The 21283-nt window shown below is 51.3% G+C and overlaps 1 protein-coding gene across 4 annotated transcripts in view; it reads left to right on the top strand.

The window, feature by feature from the left end:
* The first annotated feature begins 2490 nt into the window (after nt 1-2490).
* The window catches only part of MDGA1 (MAM domain containing glycosylphosphatidylinositol anchor 1), a 241211-nt gene continuing 222418 nt past the window's right edge, over nt 2491-21283 (top strand). For all 4 annotated transcript variants that reach the window (XM_040430779.1, XM_040430782.1, XM_040430781.1 and 1 more), the window contains exon 1: nt 2491-2705. In XM_040430779.1, coding sequence (XP_040286713.1) covers nt 2636-2705 — 70 coding nt within the window. In that variant the 5' untranslated portion in view covers nt 2491-2635. The remainder of the gene's footprint in view (nt 2706-21283) is intronic.

Here is a 21283-nt window from a genome sequence, read left to right on the forward strand (position 1 = left end):
GGAAAGTCACAGACAGTGACAGCGGGTACAGGACAGCCACAGTGGGCACAGGGCAGTCACAGTGGGCACAGGGCAGTAACAGTGGGCACAGGGCAGTAACAGCGGGCAAAGGGCAGTCATTTACAGCAGGCACAGGACAGTCACACCGGGCACAGGGCAGTCACAGTGGGCACAGGGCAGTAACAGTGGGCACAGGGCAGTCACAGCGGGCACAGGACAGTCACAGCGGGCACCGGACAGTCACATCGGGCACAGGGCAGTCACTCAGAGCGGGCACAGGAAAGTTACAGACAGTGACAGCGGGTACAGGACAGCCACAGTGGGCACCGGACAGTCACAGCGGGCATAGGACAGTCACAGCGGGCACAGGGCAGTCACAGCGAGCATAGGACAGTCACAGCGGGCACAGGACAGTCACAGCGGGCACAGGGCAGTCACAGCGGGAACAGGGCAGTCACAGCGGGCACAGGACAGTCACAGCGGGCACAGGACAGTCACTCAGAGCGGGCACAGGACAGTCACTCAGAGCGGGCACAGGACAGTCACAGCGGGCACAGGACAGTCACTCAGAGCGGGCACAGGGCAGTAACAGTGGGCACAGGGCAGTCACAGCGGGCACAGGACAGTCACAGCGGGCACCGGACAGTCACATCGGGCACAGGGCAGTCACTCAGAGCGGGCACAGGAAAGTCACAGACAGTGACAGCGGGTACAGGACAGCCACAGTGGGCACAGGGCAGTCACAGGACAGTCACAACGGGCACAGGACAGTCACTCAGAGCGGACACAGGGCAGTCATAGCGGGCACAGGACAGTCACAGCGGGCACAGGGCAGTCACAGCGGGCACCGGACAGTCACTCACAGCGGGCACAGGGCAGTCACAGCGGGCACAGGACAGTCACAGCGGGCACAGGGCAGTCACAGCGGGCACAGGGCAGTCACAGCGGGCACAGGACAGTCACAGCGGGCACCGGACAGTCACTCACAGCGGGCACAGGGCAGTCACATCGGGCACAGGGCAGTCACAGCGGGCACAGGGCAGCCACAGCGGGCACAGGACAGTCACTCAGAGCGGGCACAGGGCAGTCACAGCGGGCACAGGACAGTCACTCAGAGCGGGCACAGGGCAGTCACTCACAGCGGGCACAGGACAGTCACAGTGGGCACAGGGCAGTCACAGCGGGCACAGGGCAGTCACTGCGGGCACAGGACAGTCACAGCGGGCACAGGGCAGTCACAGCGGGCACAGGGCAGTCACTGCGGGCACAGGACAGTCACTCACAGCGGGCACAGGGCAGTCACTCAGAGCGGGCACAGGGCAGTCACAGCGGGCACAGGACAGTCACTCAGAGCGGGCACAGGGCAGTCACTCACAGCGGGCACAGGACAGTCACTCAGAGCGGGCACAGGGCAGTCACTCAGAGCGGGCACAGGGCAGTCACTCAGAGCGGGCACAGGGCAGTCACTCAGAGCGGGCACAGGGCAGTCACTCACAGCGGGCACAGGACAGTCACAGCGGGCACAGGGCAGTCACTGCGGGCACAGGACAGTCACTGCGGGCACAGGGCAGTCACAGCGGGCACACGGCTCGGCCCTGCCCCCTCCTGGCCGCCGTCTCTCCGACCTCAGTCCCGGTGTCCTGAGGCTTCTCTGGCGCTGACACCGGCAGCGGCGGCGGCGGAGGAGGAGGCGGGGCTGGATGGGGAGGGGGCGGGGCTGGAGCTTCTGTAATTGGTCCAAGGGGGAGGAGCTGGGATTTGGGGAGGAGGCGGCTCCGCTGACATCGTGTAACTGCTGCTCAGAGCCTTCACATCGGCTGGAGGAGGCAGAGGAGACACAGGAGGCACAGCAAGCAGAGGAAGTACCGGAGGCACAGGAGACAAGGGAGGTACCGGAGACAGAGGAGGCACAGGAGACAAGGGAGGTACCGGAGGCACAGCAAGCAGAGGAAGTACAGGAGACAGAGGAGGCACAGCAAGCAGAGCAGGTACAAGAGGCACAGCAAGCAGAGTTGGCGGCAGAACTTCTCACCATCTGAGGAAGAGGCAGCAGTGGGGCCCCTGGATTAACCCCTGCTGCCCCCACTTTGACTGACCCTCCGCTGGCAGGTGTTTAACCCCTGAGGCGCCGGAGCCCTTCCAGGGGCGCAGGATTAAGAGCGCCCTTTCCCTGGGATTAACCCCTCCAGCCCCGCAGCGTCCTATGACTGGAGCCGCCGGGTGATGCCCGCGGGCAGGGAGCGGAGCTGGCAGCGCCCCGGGGTCCTGGATGCCTGAGCGGCTGCGGGAGCTGCGGACACTTGTTGCGGGATCGCGGCTCCGAGCAGATCTCCGGGGATCTGGTGTGAGGGCGGCGGGCACCCTCAGCCCCTGCACCCCCCGGGCGGCGGGCACCCTCAGCCCCTGCACCCCCCGGGCGGCGGGCACCCTCAGCCCCTGCACCCCCCGGGCGGCGGGCACCCTCAGCCCCTGCACCCCCCGGGCGGCGGGCACCCTCAGCCCCTGCACCCCCCGGGCGGCACTTTGGCGGAGTTGATGGCCGGGCGCGGAGGATCGTGAGCCCGGAGGCTGGCACTCGTCCCCGGCGGGGCAGGCTGGATGCGGCTGGCGGCTGCGCGGAGCTCCGGGGCCCCCGATGATGGAGATCCTGTGGCTTCTGCTCCTGTCTCTGCTCCCCGGACCCGGCAGCGGACAAGGCGCTTACGGTAAGAAGGTCTGCGGGTGCCCCCCCGTCCTGTGCCCCCCTTCCCCATGAAGGATCTGTGCCCCCCCTATGAAGGACCTGTGCCCCCCCCATGAAGGACCTGTGCCCCCCCCATGAAGGACCTGTGCCCCCCTATAAAGGATCTGTGCCCCCCTATAAAGGATCTGTGCCCCCCTAGGAAGGATCTGTGCCCCCCCTATAAAGGACCTGTGCCCCCCCCTAGGAAGGATCTGTGCCCCCCCCCCCCATGAAGGACCTGTGCCCCCCCCCAAGGAAGGATCTGTGCCCCCCCCCTAGGAAGGACCCCACAAGCTCAGCCAATAGAACTCCAGGAATAGTAATGCCCCCCATTAGTCCCCAGTCCCCCCAGCACAGCTCACTGCCCCCCCATTAGTCCCCAGTCCCCCCAGCACAGCTCACTGCCCCCCCATCTGTCCCCAGTCCCCCCAGCACAGCTCACTGCCCCCCCATCTGTCCCCAGTCCCCCCAGCACAGCTCACTGCACCCCCTATCTGTCCCCAGTCCCCCCAGCACAGCTCACTGCCCCCCCCCCATCTGTCCCCAGTCCCCCCAGCACAGCTCACTGCCCCCCCATCTGTCCCCAGTCCCCCCAGCACAGCTCACTGCCCCCCCCCCATCTGTCCCCAGTCCCCCCAGCACAGCTCACTGCCCCCCCATTAGTCCCCAGTCCCCCCAGCACAGCTCACTGCCCCCCCCCCATCTGTCCCCAGTCCCCCCAGCACAGCTCACTGCCCCCCCATTAGTCCCCAGTCCCCCCAGCACAGCTCACTGCACCCCCTATCTGTCCCCAGTCCCCCCAGCACAGCTCACTGCCCCCCCATCTGTCCCCAGTCCCCCCAGCACAGCTCACTGCCCCCCCCCCCCATCTGTCCCCAGTCCCCCCAGCACAGCTCACTGCCCCCCCATCTGTCCCCAGTCCCCCCAGCACAGCTCACTGCCCCCCCATCTGTCCCCAGTCCCCCCAGCACAGCTCACTGCCCCCCCATTAGTCCCCAGTCCCCCCAGCACAGCTCACTGCCCCCCCCATCTGTCCCCAGTCCCCCCAGCACAGCTCACTGCCCCCCCATCTGTCCCCAGTCCCCCCAGCACAGCTCACTGCCCCCCCATTAGTCCCCAGTCCCCCCAGCACAGCTCACTGCCCCCCCCATTAGTCCCCAGTCCCCCCAGCACAGCTCACTGCCCCCCCTATCTGTCCCCAGTCCCCCCAGCACAGCTCACTGCCCCCCCTATCTGTCCCCAGTCCCCCCAGCACAGCTCACTGCCCCCCCATTAGTCCCCAGTCCCCCCAGCACAGCTCACTGCCCCCCCCATCTGTCCCCAGTCCCCCCAGCACAGCTCACTGCCCCCCCATTAGTCCCCAGTCCCCCCAGCACAGCTCACTGCCCCCCCTATCTGTCCCCAGTCCCCCCAGCACAGCTCACTGCCCCCCCATTAGTCCCCAGTCCCCCCAGCACAGCTCACTGCACCCCCTATCTGTCCCCAGTCCCCCCAGCACAGCTCACTGCCCCCCCATTAGTCCCCAGTCCCCCCAGCACAGCTCACTGCCCCACCCATTAGTCCCCAGTCCCCCCAGCACAGCTCACTGCCCCCCCCCCGCACCCTCTTGTACCCCACCTCTGCACTGTGATGTATGCTGTGACGCCCCCCCCCCCCGCACATTTTGAGGTTCGCCCCCTGCCGGGGTTGACTGACGTGGGGGTCTCTGCAGGGGAGGGGGGCTCTGGGGTAGGTCCTGCAGTCACTTACTGTTCACATGCTGCGGTTCTCTCTTCTCTACTGTATTGTGCAGCCGGTGACGGGAGCTGAACTGTAATAACCTATAATCTACACCCGGTATAGTCTATACTGCGCCGTACACTACACCCGGTATAGTCTATACTGCGCCGTACACTACACCCGGTATAGTCTATACTGCGCCGTACACTACACCCGGTATAGTCTATACTGCTCCGTACACTACACCCGGTATAGTCCATACTGCGCCGTACACTACACCCGGTATAGTCTATACTGCGCCGTACACTACACCCGGTATAGTCTATACTGCGCCGTACACTACACCCGGTATAGTCTATACTGCGCCGTACACTACACCCGGTATAGTCTATACTGCCCCGTACACTACACCCGGTATAGTCTATACTGCTCCGTACACTACACCCGGTATAGTCTATACTGCTCCGTACACTACACCCGGTATAGTCTATACTGCGCCGTACACTACACCCGGTATAGTCTATACTGCGCCGTACACTACACCCGGTATAGTCTATACTGCTCCGTACACTACACCCGGTATAGTCTATACTGCTCCGTACACTACACCCGGTATAGTCTATACTGCGCCGTACACTACACCCGGTATAGTCTATACTGCGCCGTACACTACACCCGGTATAGTCTATACTGCGCCGTACACTACACCCGGTATAGTCTATACTGCGCCGTACACTACACCCGGTATAGTCTATACTGCGCCGTACACTACACCCGGTATAGTCTATACTGCTCCGTACACTACACCCGGTATAGTCTATACTGCTCCGTACACTACACCCGGTATAGTCTATACTGCGCCGTACACTACACCCGGTATAGTCTATACTGCGCCGTACACTACACCCGGTATAGTCTATACTGCGCCGTACACTACACCCGGTATAGTCTATACTGCTCCGTACACTACACCCGGTATAGTCTATACTGCCCCGTACACTACACCCGGTATAGTCTATACTGCTCCGTACACTACACCCGGTATAGTCTATACTGCGCCGTACACTACACCCGGTACAGTCTATACTGCGCCCTCCCCTCTGCTATATCATATACTGCCCTGGAGGCAGCAGATGACAGTAGAGGAACTGAAGTGTAATAACTTATAATCTACAGTCCAGTCTTATACTACAGTCTACTGTGCAGTGTTCTGTGGTATATACTGCACCGGACTCTGTGCTATATACCTCACTAGACTGTATATACTGTGTGCTATATACCTCACTAGACTGTATATACTCTGTGCTATATACCTCACTAGACTGTATATACTGTGTGCTATATACCTTTAGGACATGCAGCAGGTGACTGTAATGTAATAAAGTATAACGCTCCTGCCCCACCTTCTAGTCTCTGATATTCTGCGGCCTGTAGAGCGCATTGTGTGGTCTCAGGACCCGGTCGGTGCGCCATTCTCTTCGTGTCCCCATATACCGCACTGTATTATCCCACGGGGCAGAAGGTGATCTTCCGGACTGTAATACTCTATAATACTCCAGGATACTGATGGGGTATAGATCAGTGATACTGTTATCTATGCTCAGGTGCAGGGATGCTGGACTGTAATACTGTATAATACTCCAGGATACTGATGGGGTATAGATCAGTGATACTGTTATATATGCTCAGGTGCAGGGATGCTGGACTGTAATACTGTATAATACTCCAGGATACTGATGGGGTATAGATCAGTGATACTGTTATATATGCTCAGGTGCAGGGATGCTGCACTGTAATACTGTATAATACTCCAGGATACTGATGGGGTATAGATCAGTGATACTGTTATATATGCTCAGGTGCAGGGATGCTGGACTGTAATACTCCAGGATACTTTTGGGGTATAGATCAGTGATACTGTTATATATGCTCAGATGCAGGGATGCTGGACTGTAATACTGTATAATACTCCAGGATACTGATGGGGTATAGATCAGTGATACTGTTATCTATGCTCAGGTGCAGGGATGCTGCGCTGTAATACTCTATAATCTCCTGGATACTGATGGGGTATAGATCAGTGATACTGTTATCTATGCTCAGGTGCACTGTAATACTCTATAATCTCCGGGAGATCCCCTCCACATGTGCTGATGCCTAGAGCCGGAGGATGAGGACGGGGAAGTCGCTGCGATGGAAGATGCGGCTCCTGCCCTTTACAGCAGTGACCTCTTCAGGCTGACAGGGGAATTACACTCCTCAGCAGAAAATCATTTGGCGCCTTGTAAATGGTTAATGACACCGAGACGTCCAGTCCTTCAACCTTCTAGATTTCCTAATGTGTCCGCACCGAGCGTCTGTCTAAAAAGTGTCAATTTGGCAGAACCGAGGTTTGTGCATTTTTGACGACTTGCGTGACAAAGGGGCGTGGCCTCAGAGGCGTCATTTCTGCGCCACAATTCTAGTGCAAAATTCCGTTTCAGGTAAAGCTAACCAATAGTTAGTACAGAGCTCCACAATATGGTCAGCGGGGACCCCTGTGATCAGTCTGGTGCAGGCCCGGACCACCGTCTACAGGATTGGGAAATCGGCCCCTTTAAGGGGTTATCCAAGAAAAGATATTTATGGGATCCTCAGGATACGGCATCAGATCTGCAGGGGTGCGACACCCGGGACCCCTGACGACCAGAGGCCAGTGACATCATCATACATCAGTCACGTGACCTCGGTGCGGCTCAGCCCCATTCAAGGCAATATTGCTGAGCTGCAATACCAAGCACTGCCACTATACCATGGGTGGCGCTGTGCTTGGAAAAAATTGCATTCTAGAAGGATTCCTGAAGGTCTTTCTTTTAATCCAGTGCATCTTTATAGGAAGCTGTTTAGTGTCTTCACCAGCAGACTTACCTGCAGTCCTATGTAACCCTGCAGGTAACACATCATAAAGCCGCCATAGGCTGTACCAGGAGACAGACTCGGCCCTGATGCTGAGCAGACAAGTGTAGGAATTATATAACTTCGCCCCCCTCCAGTAAATATACCCATGTACCATCAGAGAGTTAACACTCTGCTACGGCAGCTGCACCCATCCTTACATGGGACTGCAGTATAATCCCTCTTGTGTTCGATATGATGACTCTGATGTTCACCCACTAAGAGGGAAATTCATAGATAGAAGCGGAGTGAGGGCTGCACACGGGACGGAGCAGGGAATTCTGGGGCGGAGGACAATGGGGGTTTGTTAGGAGCTGCTGGGGTGGGATACTCCACCGGACGCAGAGACCACCCAGGATCGGAGGGACATTCAACAGCCATTGTCTGATCCTCCTGCCCCGACCCAGTGGGGTCACGTCATAAATCTCTGCCTGTAACCCCCCGACAAGAGCCGTGAGAGCGAATCGTCTCCTTCATCCACAGGTCACTGCTGTTCTTAGGAGCTGACACTCTAATGCTCCAAGACAAGTGACTGCTTAAGAGGATTTCCAGTAAGCGATTCAATATCCCTGCACTGTAACCAGATATACTTATTTCCTCTGCACGGCCTCCCCAGACAACTAGGCCGAGACCCCTGAGTACGCTGACCCACCCCCCTGAGTACGCTGACCGGACCCCTGAGTACGCTGACCCCCCCCTGAGGATAAGGGAGAAGGACACCTCCTATCGCCATCCTCATCCTATCCCTGACCTCCTGACTGTATGAGCCGCCCTCGATGTTAGGGGGGGCTTATACTCTCAAACCTGGGCCCTACTGACCCCCATCAGTCCCTGCAATATGGAAGTCAGGAATAAGAGATGGCCGATTCATCCACGACACGGATAAATTGGAGTCTCCCACAGGCCTAGTAACAAAGCGGAGACAGCAAGCAACAACTGAAGGTCAGGTAAGTATGCTGTGGCAAGATGACCACAGACAACAAGATCACTTACCGGACGCCACAGCTTGCTGTCTTGTAGTTCCCCCTCTGGGGAACCCCAGGGACCCCCTTCCGGAGGTACAACAAACAGGACATGTCTAGCAACCATGTGGGATCAACCACACCATAGACAAACCACACATGGAACAAACAACTAGACAAACATCAACCCATAAGTGCAGCACCACACATGACAACAATGGGGAAGGGTAGACATAGGCAAGGACCTCGCTGTCCAACAAGGTGGCCCTCAATGACTGGGCAGATGGAAAAGCCACAGAATGGAGCATAGCTTCCAGCCCACAACAAGGCTAGAGCACAACTAAACTCCAAGAAGAAGAGACCACGCCCTGATCTAACCAAGTCAGGATATTAACCCCACGCTCACCACACAGCAGGGAGACACAACTTAAAGGGAAGGTGCACATGCAAACCACAAACTACATGTTGCCACAAGCAACGAGTCTGCACGGCAACAGCGTCACGGTCAAACACCAATATGACCGTGACACCCACCCCCGAATATAGTGACCCACCTCTGAATATAGAGACCCACTCATAAACACAATGACCCACCCCTGAATATACTCCTCCCCTGAATACAGGGACAGGTCAGTGTATCCGGGGGAGGGTCAGTGTATTCGGGGGAGGGTCAGTGTATCCGGGGGAGGGTCAGTGTATCCGGGGGAGGGTCAGTGTATCCGGGGGTGGGTCAGTGTATCCGGGGGTGAGTCAGTGTATCCGGGGGGGGTTAGTGTATTCGGGGGTGAGTCAGTGTATCCAAGGTTGGGTCAGTGTATCCGGGGGTGAATCAATGTATCCGGGGGTGGGTCAGTGTATCCGGGGGTGGGTCAGTGTATCCGGGGGTGGGTCAGTGTATCCGGGGGTGGGTCAGTGTATCCGGGGGTGGGTCAGTGTATCCGGGGGTGGGTCAGTGTATCCGGGGGAGGGTCAGTGTATCCGGGGGAGGGTCAGTGTATCCGGGGGAGGGTCAGTGTATCCGGGGGAGGGTCAGTGTATCCGGGGGAGGGTCAGTGTATCCGGGGGTGGGTCAGTGTATCCGGGGGTGGGTCAGTGTATCCGGGGGTGGGTCAGTGTATCCGGGGGAGGGTCAGTGTATCCGGGGGAGGGTCAGTGTATCCGGGGGAGGGTCAGTGTATCCGGGGGTGGGTCAGTGTATCCGGGGGAGGGTCAGTGTATCCGGGGGTGGGTCAGTGTATCCGGGGGTGGGTCAGTGTATCCGGGGGTGGGTCAGTGTATCCGGGGGAGGGTCAGTGTATCCGGGGGAGGGTCAGTGTATCCGGGGGAGGGTCAGTGTATCCGGGGGAGGGTCAGTGTATCCGGGGGAGGGTCAGTGTATCCGGGGGTGGGTCAGTGTATCCGGGGGTGGGTCAGTGTATCCGGGGGTGGGTCAGTGTATCCGGGGGTGGGTCAGTGTATCCGGGGGAGGGTCAGTGTATCCGGGGGTGGGTCAGTGTATCCGGGGGAGGGTCAGTGTATCCGGGGGAGGGTCAGTGTATCCGGGGGAGGGTCAGTGTATCCGGGGGTGGGTCAGTGTATCCGGGGGAGGGTCAGTGTATCCGGGGGTGGGTCAGTGTATCCGGGGGTGGGTCAGTGTATCCGGGGGTGGGTCAGTGTATCCGGGGGAGGGTCAGTGTATCCGGGGGAGGGTCAGTGTATCCGGGGGAGGGTCAGTGTATCCGGGGGTGGGTCAGTGTATCCGGGGGAGGGTCAGTGTATCCGGGGGTGGGTCAGTGTATCCGGGGGTGGGTCAGTGTATCCGGGGGTGGGTCAGTGTATCCGGGGGTGGGTCAGTGTATCCGGGGGTGGGTCAGTGTATCCGGGGGAGGGTCAGTGTATCCGGGGGAGGGTCAGTGTATCCGGGGGTGGGTCAGTGTATCCGGGGGTGGGTCAGTGTATCCGGGGGTGGGTCAGTGTATCCGGGGGTGGGTCAGTGTATCCGGGGGTGGGTCAGTGTATCCGGGGGAGGGTCAGTGTATCCGGGGGAGGGTCAGTGTATCCGGGGGAGGGTCAGTGTATCCGGGGGAGGGTCAGTGTATCCGGGGGAGGGTCAGTGTATCCGGGGGTGGGTCAGTGTATCCGGGGGTGGGTCAGTGTATCCGGGGGTGGGTCAGTGTATCCGGGGGTGAGTCAGTGTATCCGGGGGTGGGTCAGTGTATCCGGGGGAGGGTCAGTGTATCCGGGGGAGGGTCAGTGTATCCGGGGGAGGGTCAGTGTATCCGGGGGTGGGTCAGTGTATCCGGGGGAGGGTCAGTGTATCCGGGGGTGAGTCAGTGTATCCGGGGGGGGGGGGGGGTTAGTGTATTCGGGGGTGAGTCAGTGTATTCGGGGGTGAGTCAGTGTATTCGGGGGTGGGTCAGTGTATTCGGGGGAGGGTCAGTGTATTCGGGGGTGGGTCAGTGTATCCGGGGGTTGGGTCAGTGTATCCGGGGGTTGGGTCAGTGTATCCGGGGGTTGGGTCAGTGTATCCGGGGGTTGGGTCAGTGTATCCGGGGGTTGGGTCAGTGTATCCGGGGGTTGGGTCAGTGTATCCGGGGGTTGGGTCAGTGTATCCGGGGGTTGGGTCAGTGTATCCGGGGGTTGGGTCAGTGTATCCGGGGGTTGGGTCAGCATATTTGGGGGCAGGTCAGGGTATTCGGGGACAGGTCAGTGAATACCCTGACCCTCCCCCGAATACAGTGACCCTCCCCCGAATACAGTGACCCACCCCCGAATACAGTGACCCACCCCTGAATATACTGACATCCCCCCGAATACACTGGCCCGCGATACGCGGAGTACTCTGACCACAAGCGCCTCCTCTGCTCTGTTGAGCCCTGCCCCCGCTCACCAACTCCACTCTGCTACACAAGTCAAACTCTGCTATCCCCAGCATCTAACAAACCCATCTCTAATACATCTTGTAAAGTGAACCCTCCAGCACACTCGCCTCTGCTAGCTTTGACAGACTTGGCTCTGCGCGACTGGATACAATTGTCTATAATTCTGACAAAAAAGTGGAATGGAGTCGGTTGCGACATATTGTACGTATTTCCGCTCGCCGTCGCTGTGATCGGAGGGCCGATCGTCTCTATTGAGGGCCTGTGCCGCTTTAAGTCCTCTGATGAATAAATATTGGCCGCTGGTCTGATTGGCGCAGGGGGCGGGGCCTCTGTGATACATTATACATGGAGCCTCTTATATCTGCAATTATCTGCTCAAACCTTTGTCAATTATTGAGGAGGCGGATAACGGGCAGCGCCCGACTCCGGGGCCCGTAGGTGGCGGCTTCAAAGCCTCAGCCCCCATTTATATTTCATACGTCCCCCGTCTGCGGAGCCCATTAATGGCGTTGTCAGCGACACAGAGAATGCTAATGTACGGAGCAGCTTTGGTTGTCACCGAGGCAGGGACGCCCCAAAGTCCGCGTGACCCCCACCAGGACATGACGACCAAACTATGGAACCCCGAAACCTTGTTTAACCCGAAGGACAGAGATCACATGATATGCTCATGTCACATCCAAAGCTGCCTTCGAATTCCTGTTTGCTTCCTTCTCGCTCTCAGGCCTCCTGCACACGAACTTAGGTGCCCCGTTGCCGTATTGCGGACCGCATATGCGGATCCGCAATACACTGGCACCGTTTCGCGTTTGCGAACCCATTGACTTGATTGGGTCCGCAAATCCGGAATGGAAGCACGGAACGGAACACTACGGAGTGCAATATGTGATGAGACATGAGCTGAAAACAGACGCCAGAAAACGTTGAGTGCAGCTCTGGAGGTGACTGGAGTCAGTATGTAACTGATGGGAGTAAAGTGTAATATGGCGCCACACCCAGAAATGTGACCCCAGATATACCGCCAGGACCTGTGGGGGTTCACTATGAATCTGCACGCAGTTACCGTCCGCTCGGAATCGCTTTGCGCACTTTACTCTCTGCTTTAATACGGAGACGCTGATCTCTATTAAGAACATTTATTTATACCGCCTAATCTCCTCCGCTATTATTCGCAGCCGCTCCCGCCAGGGGGATTAATAGAGGATAAATGGATTCTTCATTTTACTTCTAAATTCTGGAGTCCTGAACACTAAGCTTCACAGACGCACGTCCATTGTGCTCCATTACCCGGAGAGATTGAGCCGCTGTGATCCTGCTGTCACCGCTGATCCCGCCGCTTATCTTCTCTCCACTGACCGATTTGCTGAGGTTTCGTCCCATCGTATTCCGTGCAGCGTAGTCCCGGATCACCACCGCCATCGTGTATAAATCCTGGCGGCGGTGCACTACATGGCGGAGTAATGAAACCTTCTGCAACTTTGTGCATCATTTCTTCACTGTTTTCAAGATCTCTGCTTCCTGTCAGAAACGGGAAAACATTTTTTTTGGATCTAATACTGCGGAGTTTTTGTTGCATAGTGTCAGTGTAGGCAATACTCTTTAATGGGGTTATCCAACATCTATAATGCCCCCCCCCCCCCATATGCCTGGGCCCCTTATACTGGTCATACTTGCCCCGCTTCCTGCGTCGCTCCTGATGTCTGCACGGCCGCCGCTGCATCTCCGGGTGCGACCTGCTATTGGCTGCCCCCCCGTTCAATCCGTCCCACAGGGAGATGCAGCTCTGGCGGCGGGGAGCGAGCTTCTGGTTTGATACATTTTACCTGCACGGAAACATTGTATCAATTTCTCTAATCTACATGTCATTTTCAATGATCCTGAAACACCAAAGTTCTTCCATTTCTCAGGGAAGGGGGTGCAGGAAAAACTCAGTGCCCAAGCCGTAGCCCCCACCCCCCCACCCCATAGACCGTAGTTACCAGGGAACGGTATCGGGCGCCATTCTCAGTATTTGGATTGGCTTTTGTCTTTGTCACTTCTTCTGTCTCCTTCCTACTTGTATGCAGATCGGGTCTCCTCCAGAAGGAAGACTCTTGCCTCTACTGCCACCTATAGGTGGCTACTGAAAAAGACTTAATTTGCATATCTTTTTCCCAGAGATCATTGCCTGTGTCTTACGGTTGGGTCTCCATGAGGAAAACCAGTACCTCTCGAGATCCTCTCCTAATTGTAAAGGGGCCTCATCCTATGACCTCGTCCGGACTCTGAGGGCTCTGGTAGGATCATGCAATGCTCTGGGAACACGTGTGTATGCCGCCGGTCAGAGAAGTCATTACCACAGGGTGAAGCCCAGTAGAAGTTTAAATGAGGCACCAGATACCTCATGCCTCAGACAGACTGAACATCGGTTCCATGCAAGACAAAAATCTCCTAGAATCCTGTGGTATGTTACCCATGGTGCATTTCTTGGCTGGCCTTTACGTGGTTAACAAGACATCCCCCCATGCCATGTCTCCATCCATATGCCGCTCATCTCATGAATATAATAGCCGTAAATCTCCCGACATTGTCACCGGACTTATCTGCTGACATAAATTCCCCCGTAGACGAGCCCATTGTTCCGGTTTTACCACACGGCCCTGGCGGCAGATGAGGACTGCAGACCGCCAGGGCTCCTCTCACCTGCTCGGTGGTGGCTCCGCGCTCTACTGTAACTCTAGATTTATGGAGAATTCCAAGCCTCTCTCCCCAGCGCCCGCGCCTCATAAATCACACCAATAAACACATCCTAGGTAAAGAAAAAAAAACAGGGTGTACTCGCCAACCGAAATTTAATGTGCGGAAATAATATTGTACTTCCTGGTCCTGATCTGCATCAGAAGATTCTAGAGGTGGGGTCATTGAGCAAGGACACTAGGGGGACATTAGAAGTCAGCACCCCCAGACTCTTCATCACCGTGCTTGAGGGAAGTCCTCCATGATTAAGCACCACAGTCCATTATTAAATGCTTTGAGCACCACAGTCCATTGTTGACCTCCACAGTCCATTATTGAGTGTCTTAGATCATTATTGAGCTCTTCAGTCCATTATTGAGCTCCACAGACAATCCTTGAGTGTCTTAGTCCATTATTGAGCTCCACGGTCCATTATTGAGCTCCACGGTCCATTATTGAGCTCCACGGTCCATTATTGAGCTCCACGGTCCATTATTGAGCTCCACAGTCCATTATTGAGCTCCACAGTCCTTCACTGAGTGTCATAGATCATTATTGAGCTCCAGAGTCCATTATTGAGTGTCATAGATCATTATTGAGCTCCACAGTCCATCATTGAGTGTCATAGATCATTATTGAGCTCCATAGTCCATCATTGAGTGTCATAGATCATCATTGAGCTCCACAGTTCTTCACTGAGTGTCATAGATCATTATTGAGCTCCACAGTCCATCATTGAGTGTCATAGATCATTATTGAGCTCCATAGTCCATCATTGAGTGTCATAGATCATCATTGAGCTCCACAGTCCATCATTGAGTGTCATAGATCATTATTGAGCTCCACAGTCCATTATTGAGTGTCATAGATCATTATTGAGCTCCACAGTCCATTATTGAGTGTCATAGATCATTATTGAGCTCCACAGTCCATCATTGAGTGTCATAGATCATTATTGAGCTCCACAGTCCATCATTGAGTGTCATAGATCATTATTGAGCTCCACAGTCCATCATTGAGTGTCATAGATCATTATTGAGCTCCACAGTCCATCATTGAGTGTCATAGATCATTATTGAGCTCCACAGTCCATCATTGAGTGTCATAGAGCATTATTGAGCTCCACAGTCCATCATTGAGTGTCATAGATCATTATTGAGCTCCACAGTCCATCATTGAGTGTCATAGATCATTATTGAGCTCCACAGTCCATCATTGAGTGTCATAGATCATTATTGAGCTCCACAGTCCATCATTGAGTGTCATAGAGCATTATTGAGCTCCACAGTCCATCATTGAGTGTCATAGATCATTATTGAGCTCCACAGTCCATCATTGAGTGTCATATATCATTATTGAGCTCCACAGTCCATCACTGAGTGTCATAGAGCATTATTGAGCTTCAATGTCCTTTATTGAGTACCGCAGTCTAGTCTCAGGCCCCTTTGTTCTAGACATCAGGGAGGTGGGTCCTACTTCATACTTTAGCTCCAATGTTATCATCTTAACAGGGTTTCCTTTCACTGAGACACGTCCTGAGTGGTATCTTGAAGCCCTGAGGCTGTACCATGTGCCCCACCTACAGCGATCCAGTTATAATAATGGTTTCTTCTTTTGTGACCCCTAACGTACCAGGGTGCAGGTGTGACTGCTCTCTGCCCCATATATCGGTACACCCCTGGACTGGTTCAGTATTAATGGGCCAGACCTCTGGGACTGCTTGGAGAATTATGGGGATGCGGTGCTGATTGTGCTCCGACCCTGTGGCATCAGTGGTGGTCTCTGTACTCAGGTTGGCCACTGACCTCTTCATGTCATCCGGGAAAATGACTTGGCATCTCTAGGACTTCTACCATTCCACATCGTCTTCCACTGGATCACACCAGCCCAACAGTCAAATCTGCAGCAGGTTCTCATGTGCATGTCCTATTACTGGTGTCTTCTAATGTGGCCCCTTAGGAACCAGGCACTGGTAAGAGTAGTAACCTCTGGGCCCCTATGGGCACCACCCTGATGCTTTGTATAAAGAAACATTCCACTCATAGAGACGGGTAGCAGCATGGCTATGGAGAGGCTCGGTGGGCTCTGAGCCCGGGGGACACGGCTCTTCTTCCTGCACCATCTCTCTACACCATTAGAAGGTCTTCTGGTCCCAACAAAATCTGCGGATTCAGCTGGCATTTCCTCCAGTATATATGGCCGCCTTAAATGGGTACTCCGGGAGCACAGCAGTGATGGCCTGTCCTCAGGATAGGTCATCATTATCTGATTGCTGGATGTCCGACTCCCGGGACCCCTGCCGATCAACAGTTTGAAGGCACCGCGGGGCTCCGGTGAGGGCTGCAGCCACTTCTAGTCCAGTGACGTCGCAGTCATCAGTCACATGACCTTGGCTGCAGTACCGGACATGGCCACCAATGTACGGCACTGGCCTCTTCAAACGTCTGACCCCCACCGATCAGATATTGATGATACTGCGGATATCAGGACTAAACAAACGAAGACCCCTTTAACACTTATGATGTCCCATTAAAGGGTTACAAACGGCGTGGCCCTTCACCCTCAGGATCGGAGCCTGACGCCCCCTCCGCTGTTCGTTACGTCCAGACTTTATCAGTTTATTCTTGATTCTATTCTCTGTAAACGGTTTATACGTTAATGAGCGCGCGCTCCAGGGCCGAGCGCCCTTCGTGTTCCCCGCGCTCCACCTGGCGGCGCGCTGCTCCAGCCGCTGATGCCGGATATAAAGGTTAACGAGGTCCCACAAGGGCGAGCGTTAATTAGCGCACAATGGCGGTGACTGCTCTTATCAGATCGGAGGATTGTCAGCTTCATTCCTCTACGATGAGACGGCGGCTCGCGGGAAGCGCTCCTCTCAAAGGACGGCGAGGCTCAGAGCCCCGTGACTCGGGGTATAATGTGCGCCATGTCACATGAACGCCCAGCACACGGAACAGTCACAGGAGAGGGGCCGGGGACTCCTCCGACGCCCCCCCCCCCCCCCCCTTCTATTACAAACCTGTAGATAATTTCATCCAGAGCCTCCTGGTTCATAATGGCCACGCCCCATGCTCACCCCTTCCTCCATACGTCCTGGAAGGAAGCCACACTTAGTGACATCATCGCACCAGAAGTGGTGACATCACTGTTCCCAGTAAAAGGGGGAAAAAATGGTTCCTCACCTTTTAGTTCAGACCTCGCTTCTCCTGAAAATTAAGAATCGGAGATGCAGAAGAAAATGGGTGGTAACGCCCGCCAGGGTCACGGACGCCCCATCACCCGATCGGCTCTTCTTCTGCTGAGGAATGAATGCACAACGTCCAGGGACACGGCTGTCGGACATTTAATCTGCCGGCTGAAGGGCGAGAGCACCCCCCGCCCCTCACAGGCCATTACCCACGCTCCTCACATTCCGCCGGTGACATGTTACTTTCTGCCCAGAGCGAGCATCCATCAGCCGGGTGTCACAGCCCCTCCCACTCTCCGCTAATTCCCCGGGAATCTCTCCAGAAGACATTAATACCCTGTACGCTCGCCTCTCGTCTCCACGCCCGGAGTGGGGGTGATGGTTTAATCAGCAACAAAACGCTCCCCCATATCAATACATCAGACGGGCGGCATCATTTACAGACATCCGACCGCAGCCCTGCTGATAAGAAGTGTAATATATGCCGCCAAACCCCTGCCGAAGGGAAGCAACAGAGAAAACCGCCAAACACCAGAACAAAAACATCTAACTGCACATAGCGAGAGTTGTCACAAAGGAGGCAGTATTATAGTAGTTATATCCTTGTACATAGGTGGCAGTATTATAGTAGTTATATTCTTGTACATAGGTGGCAGTATTATAGTAGTTATATTCTTGTACATAGGAGCAGTATTATAGTAGTTATATTCTTGTACATAGGTGGCAGTATTATAGTAGATATATTCTTGTACATAGGTGGCAGTATTATAGTAGTTATATTCTTGTACATAGGAGCAGTATTATAGTAGTTATATTCTTGTACATAGGAGGCAGTATTATAGTAGTTATATTCTTGTACATAGGAGCAGTATTATAGTAGTTATATTCTTGTACATAGGAGGCAGTATTATAGTAGTTATATTCTTGTACATAGGAGGCAGTATTATAGCAGTTATATTCTTGTACATAGGAGCAGTATTATAGTAGTTATATTCTTGTACATAGGAGGCAGTATTATAGTAGTTATATTCTTGTACATAGGAGAAGTATTATAGTAGTTATATACTTGTACATAGTAGCAGTATTATAGTAGTTATATTCTTGTACATAGGAGGCAGTATTATAGTAGTTATATTCTTGTACATAGTAGCAGTATTATAGTAGTTATATTCTTGTACATAGCAGCAGTATTATAGTAGTTATATTCTTGTACATAGGAGCAGTATTATAGTAGTTATATTCTTGTACATAGGAGCAGTATTATAGTAGTTATATTCTTGTACATAGGAGCAGTATTATAGTAGTTATATTCTTGTACATAGAAGCAGTATTATAGTAGTTATATTCTTGTATATATGAGGCAGTATTATAGTAGTTATATTCTTGTACATGGGAGCAGTATTATAGTAGTTATATTCTTGTACATAGGAGGCAGTATTATAGTAGTTATATTCTTGTACATAGAAGGCAGTATTATAGTAGTTATATTCTTGTACATAGGAGCAGTATTATAGTAGTTATATTCCTGTACATAGAAGCAGTATTATAGTAGTTATATTCTTGTACATAGGAGCAGTATTATAGTAGTTATATTCTTGTACATAGGAGCAGTATTATAGTAGTTATATTCTTGTACATAGGAGCAGTATTATAGTAGTTATATTCTTGTACATAGGAGCAGTATTATAGTAGTTATATTCTTGTACATAGGAGCAGTATTATAGTAGTTATATTCTTGTACATATGAGGCAGTATTATAGTAGTTATATTCTTGTACATATGAGGCAGTATTATAGTACTTATATTCTTGTACATAGGAGCAGTATTATAGTAGTTATATTCTTGTACATAGGAGCAGTATTATAGTAGTTATATTCTTGTACATAGGAGTAGTATTATAGTAGTTATATTCTTGTACATAGGAGCAGTATTATAGTAGTTATATTCTTGTACATAGGAGCAGTATTATAGTAGTTATATTCTTGCACATAGGAGGCAGTATTATAGTAGTTATATTCTTGCACATAGGAGGCAGTATTATAGTAGTTATATTCTTGTACATAGGAGCAGTATTATAGTAGTTATATTCTTGTACATAGGAGCAGTATTATAGTAGTTATATTCTTGTACATATGAGGCAGTATTATAGTAGTTATATTCTTGTACATAGGAGCAGTATTATAGTAGTTATATTCTTGTACATAGGAGGCAGTATTATAGTAGTTATATTCTTGTACATAGGAGGCAGTATTATAGTAGTTATATTCTTATACATAGGAGCAGTATTATAGTAGTTATATTCTTGTACATAAGAGGCAGTATTATAGTAGTTATATCCTTGTACATAGGTGGCAGTATTATAGTAGATATATTCTTGTACATAGGTGGCAGTATTATAGTAGTTATATTCTTGTACATAGGAGCAGTATTATAGTAGTTATATTCTTGTACATAGGAGGCAGTATTATAGTAGTTATATTCTTGTACATAGGAGCAGTATTATAGTAGTTATATTCTTGTACATAGGAGGCAGTATTATAGTAGTTATATTCTTGTACATAGGAGGCAGTATTATAGCAGTTATATTCTTGTACATAGGAGCAGTATTATAGTAGTTATATTCTTGTACATAGGAGGCAGTATTATAGTAGTTATATTCTTGTACATAGGAGAAGTATTATAGTAGTTATATACTTGTACATAGTAGCAGTATTATAGTAGTTATATTCTTGTACATAGGAGGCAGTATTATAGTAGTTATATTCTTGTACATAGTAGCAGTATTATAGTAGTTATATTCTTGTACATAGCAGCAGTATTATAGTAGTTATATTCTTGTACATAGGAGCAGTATTATAGTAGTTATATTCTTGTACATAGGAGCAGTATTATAGTAGTTATATTCTTGTACATAGGAGCAGTATTATAGTAGTTATATTCTTGTACATAGAAGCAGTATTATAGTAGTTATATTCTTGTATATATGAGGCAGTATTATAGTAGTTATATTCTTGTACATGGGAGCAGTATTATAGTAGTTATATTCTTGTACATAGGAGGCAGTATTATAGTAGTTATATTCTTGTACATAGAAGGCAGTATTATAGTAGTTATATTCTTGTACATAGGAGCAGTATTATAGTAGTTATATTCCTGTACATAGAAGCAGTATTATAGTAGTTATATTCTTGTACATAGGAGCAGTATTATAGTAGTTATATTCTTGTACATAGGAGCAGTATTATAGTAGTTATATTCTTGTACATAGGAGCAGTATTATAGTAGTTATATTCTTGTACATAGGAGCAGTATTATAGTAGTTATATTCTTGTACATAGGAGCAGTATTATAGTAGTTATATTCTTGTACATATGAGGCAGTATTATAGTAGTTATATTCTTGTACATATGAGGCAGTATTATAGTACTTATATTCTTGTACATAGGAGCAGTATTATAGTAGTTATATTCTTGTACATAGGAGCAGTATTATAGTAGTTATATTCTTGTACATAGGAGTAGTATTATAGTAGTTATATTCTTGTACATAGGAGCAGTATTATAGTAGTTATATTCTTGTACATAGGAGCAGTATTATAGTAGTTATATTCTTGCACATAGGAGGCAGTATTATAGTAGTTATATTCTTGCACATAGGAGGCAGTATTATAGTAGTTATATTCTTGTACATAGGAGCAGTATTATAGTAGTTATATTCTTGTACATAGGAGCAGTATTATAGTAGTTATATTCTTGTACATATGAGGCAGTATTATAGTAGTTATATTCTTGTACATAGGAGCAGTATTATAGTAGTTATATTCTTGTACATAGGAGGCAGTATTATAGTAGTTATATTCTTGTACATAGGAGGCAGTATTATAGTAGTTATATTCTTATACATAGGAGCAGTATTATAGTAGTTATATTCTTGTACATAAGAGGCAGTATTATAGTAGTTATATTCTTGTACATAGGAGGCAGTATTATAGTAGTTATATTCTTGTACATAGGAGCAGTATTATAGTAGTTATATTCTTGTACATAGGAGCAGTATTGTAGTAGTTATATTCTTGTACATAGGAGCAGTATTATAGTAGTTATATTCTTGTACATAGGAGCAGTATTATAGTAGTTATATTCTTATACATAGGAGCAGTATTATAGTAGTTATATTCTTGTAC

Source organism: Bufo bufo, chromosome 4, assembly GCF_905171765.1.
Source record: "Bufo bufo chromosome 4, aBufBuf1.1, whole genome shotgun sequence".
NCBI classification, from domain to species: Eukaryota; Metazoa; Chordata; class Amphibia; order Anura; family Bufonidae; genus Bufo; species Bufo bufo.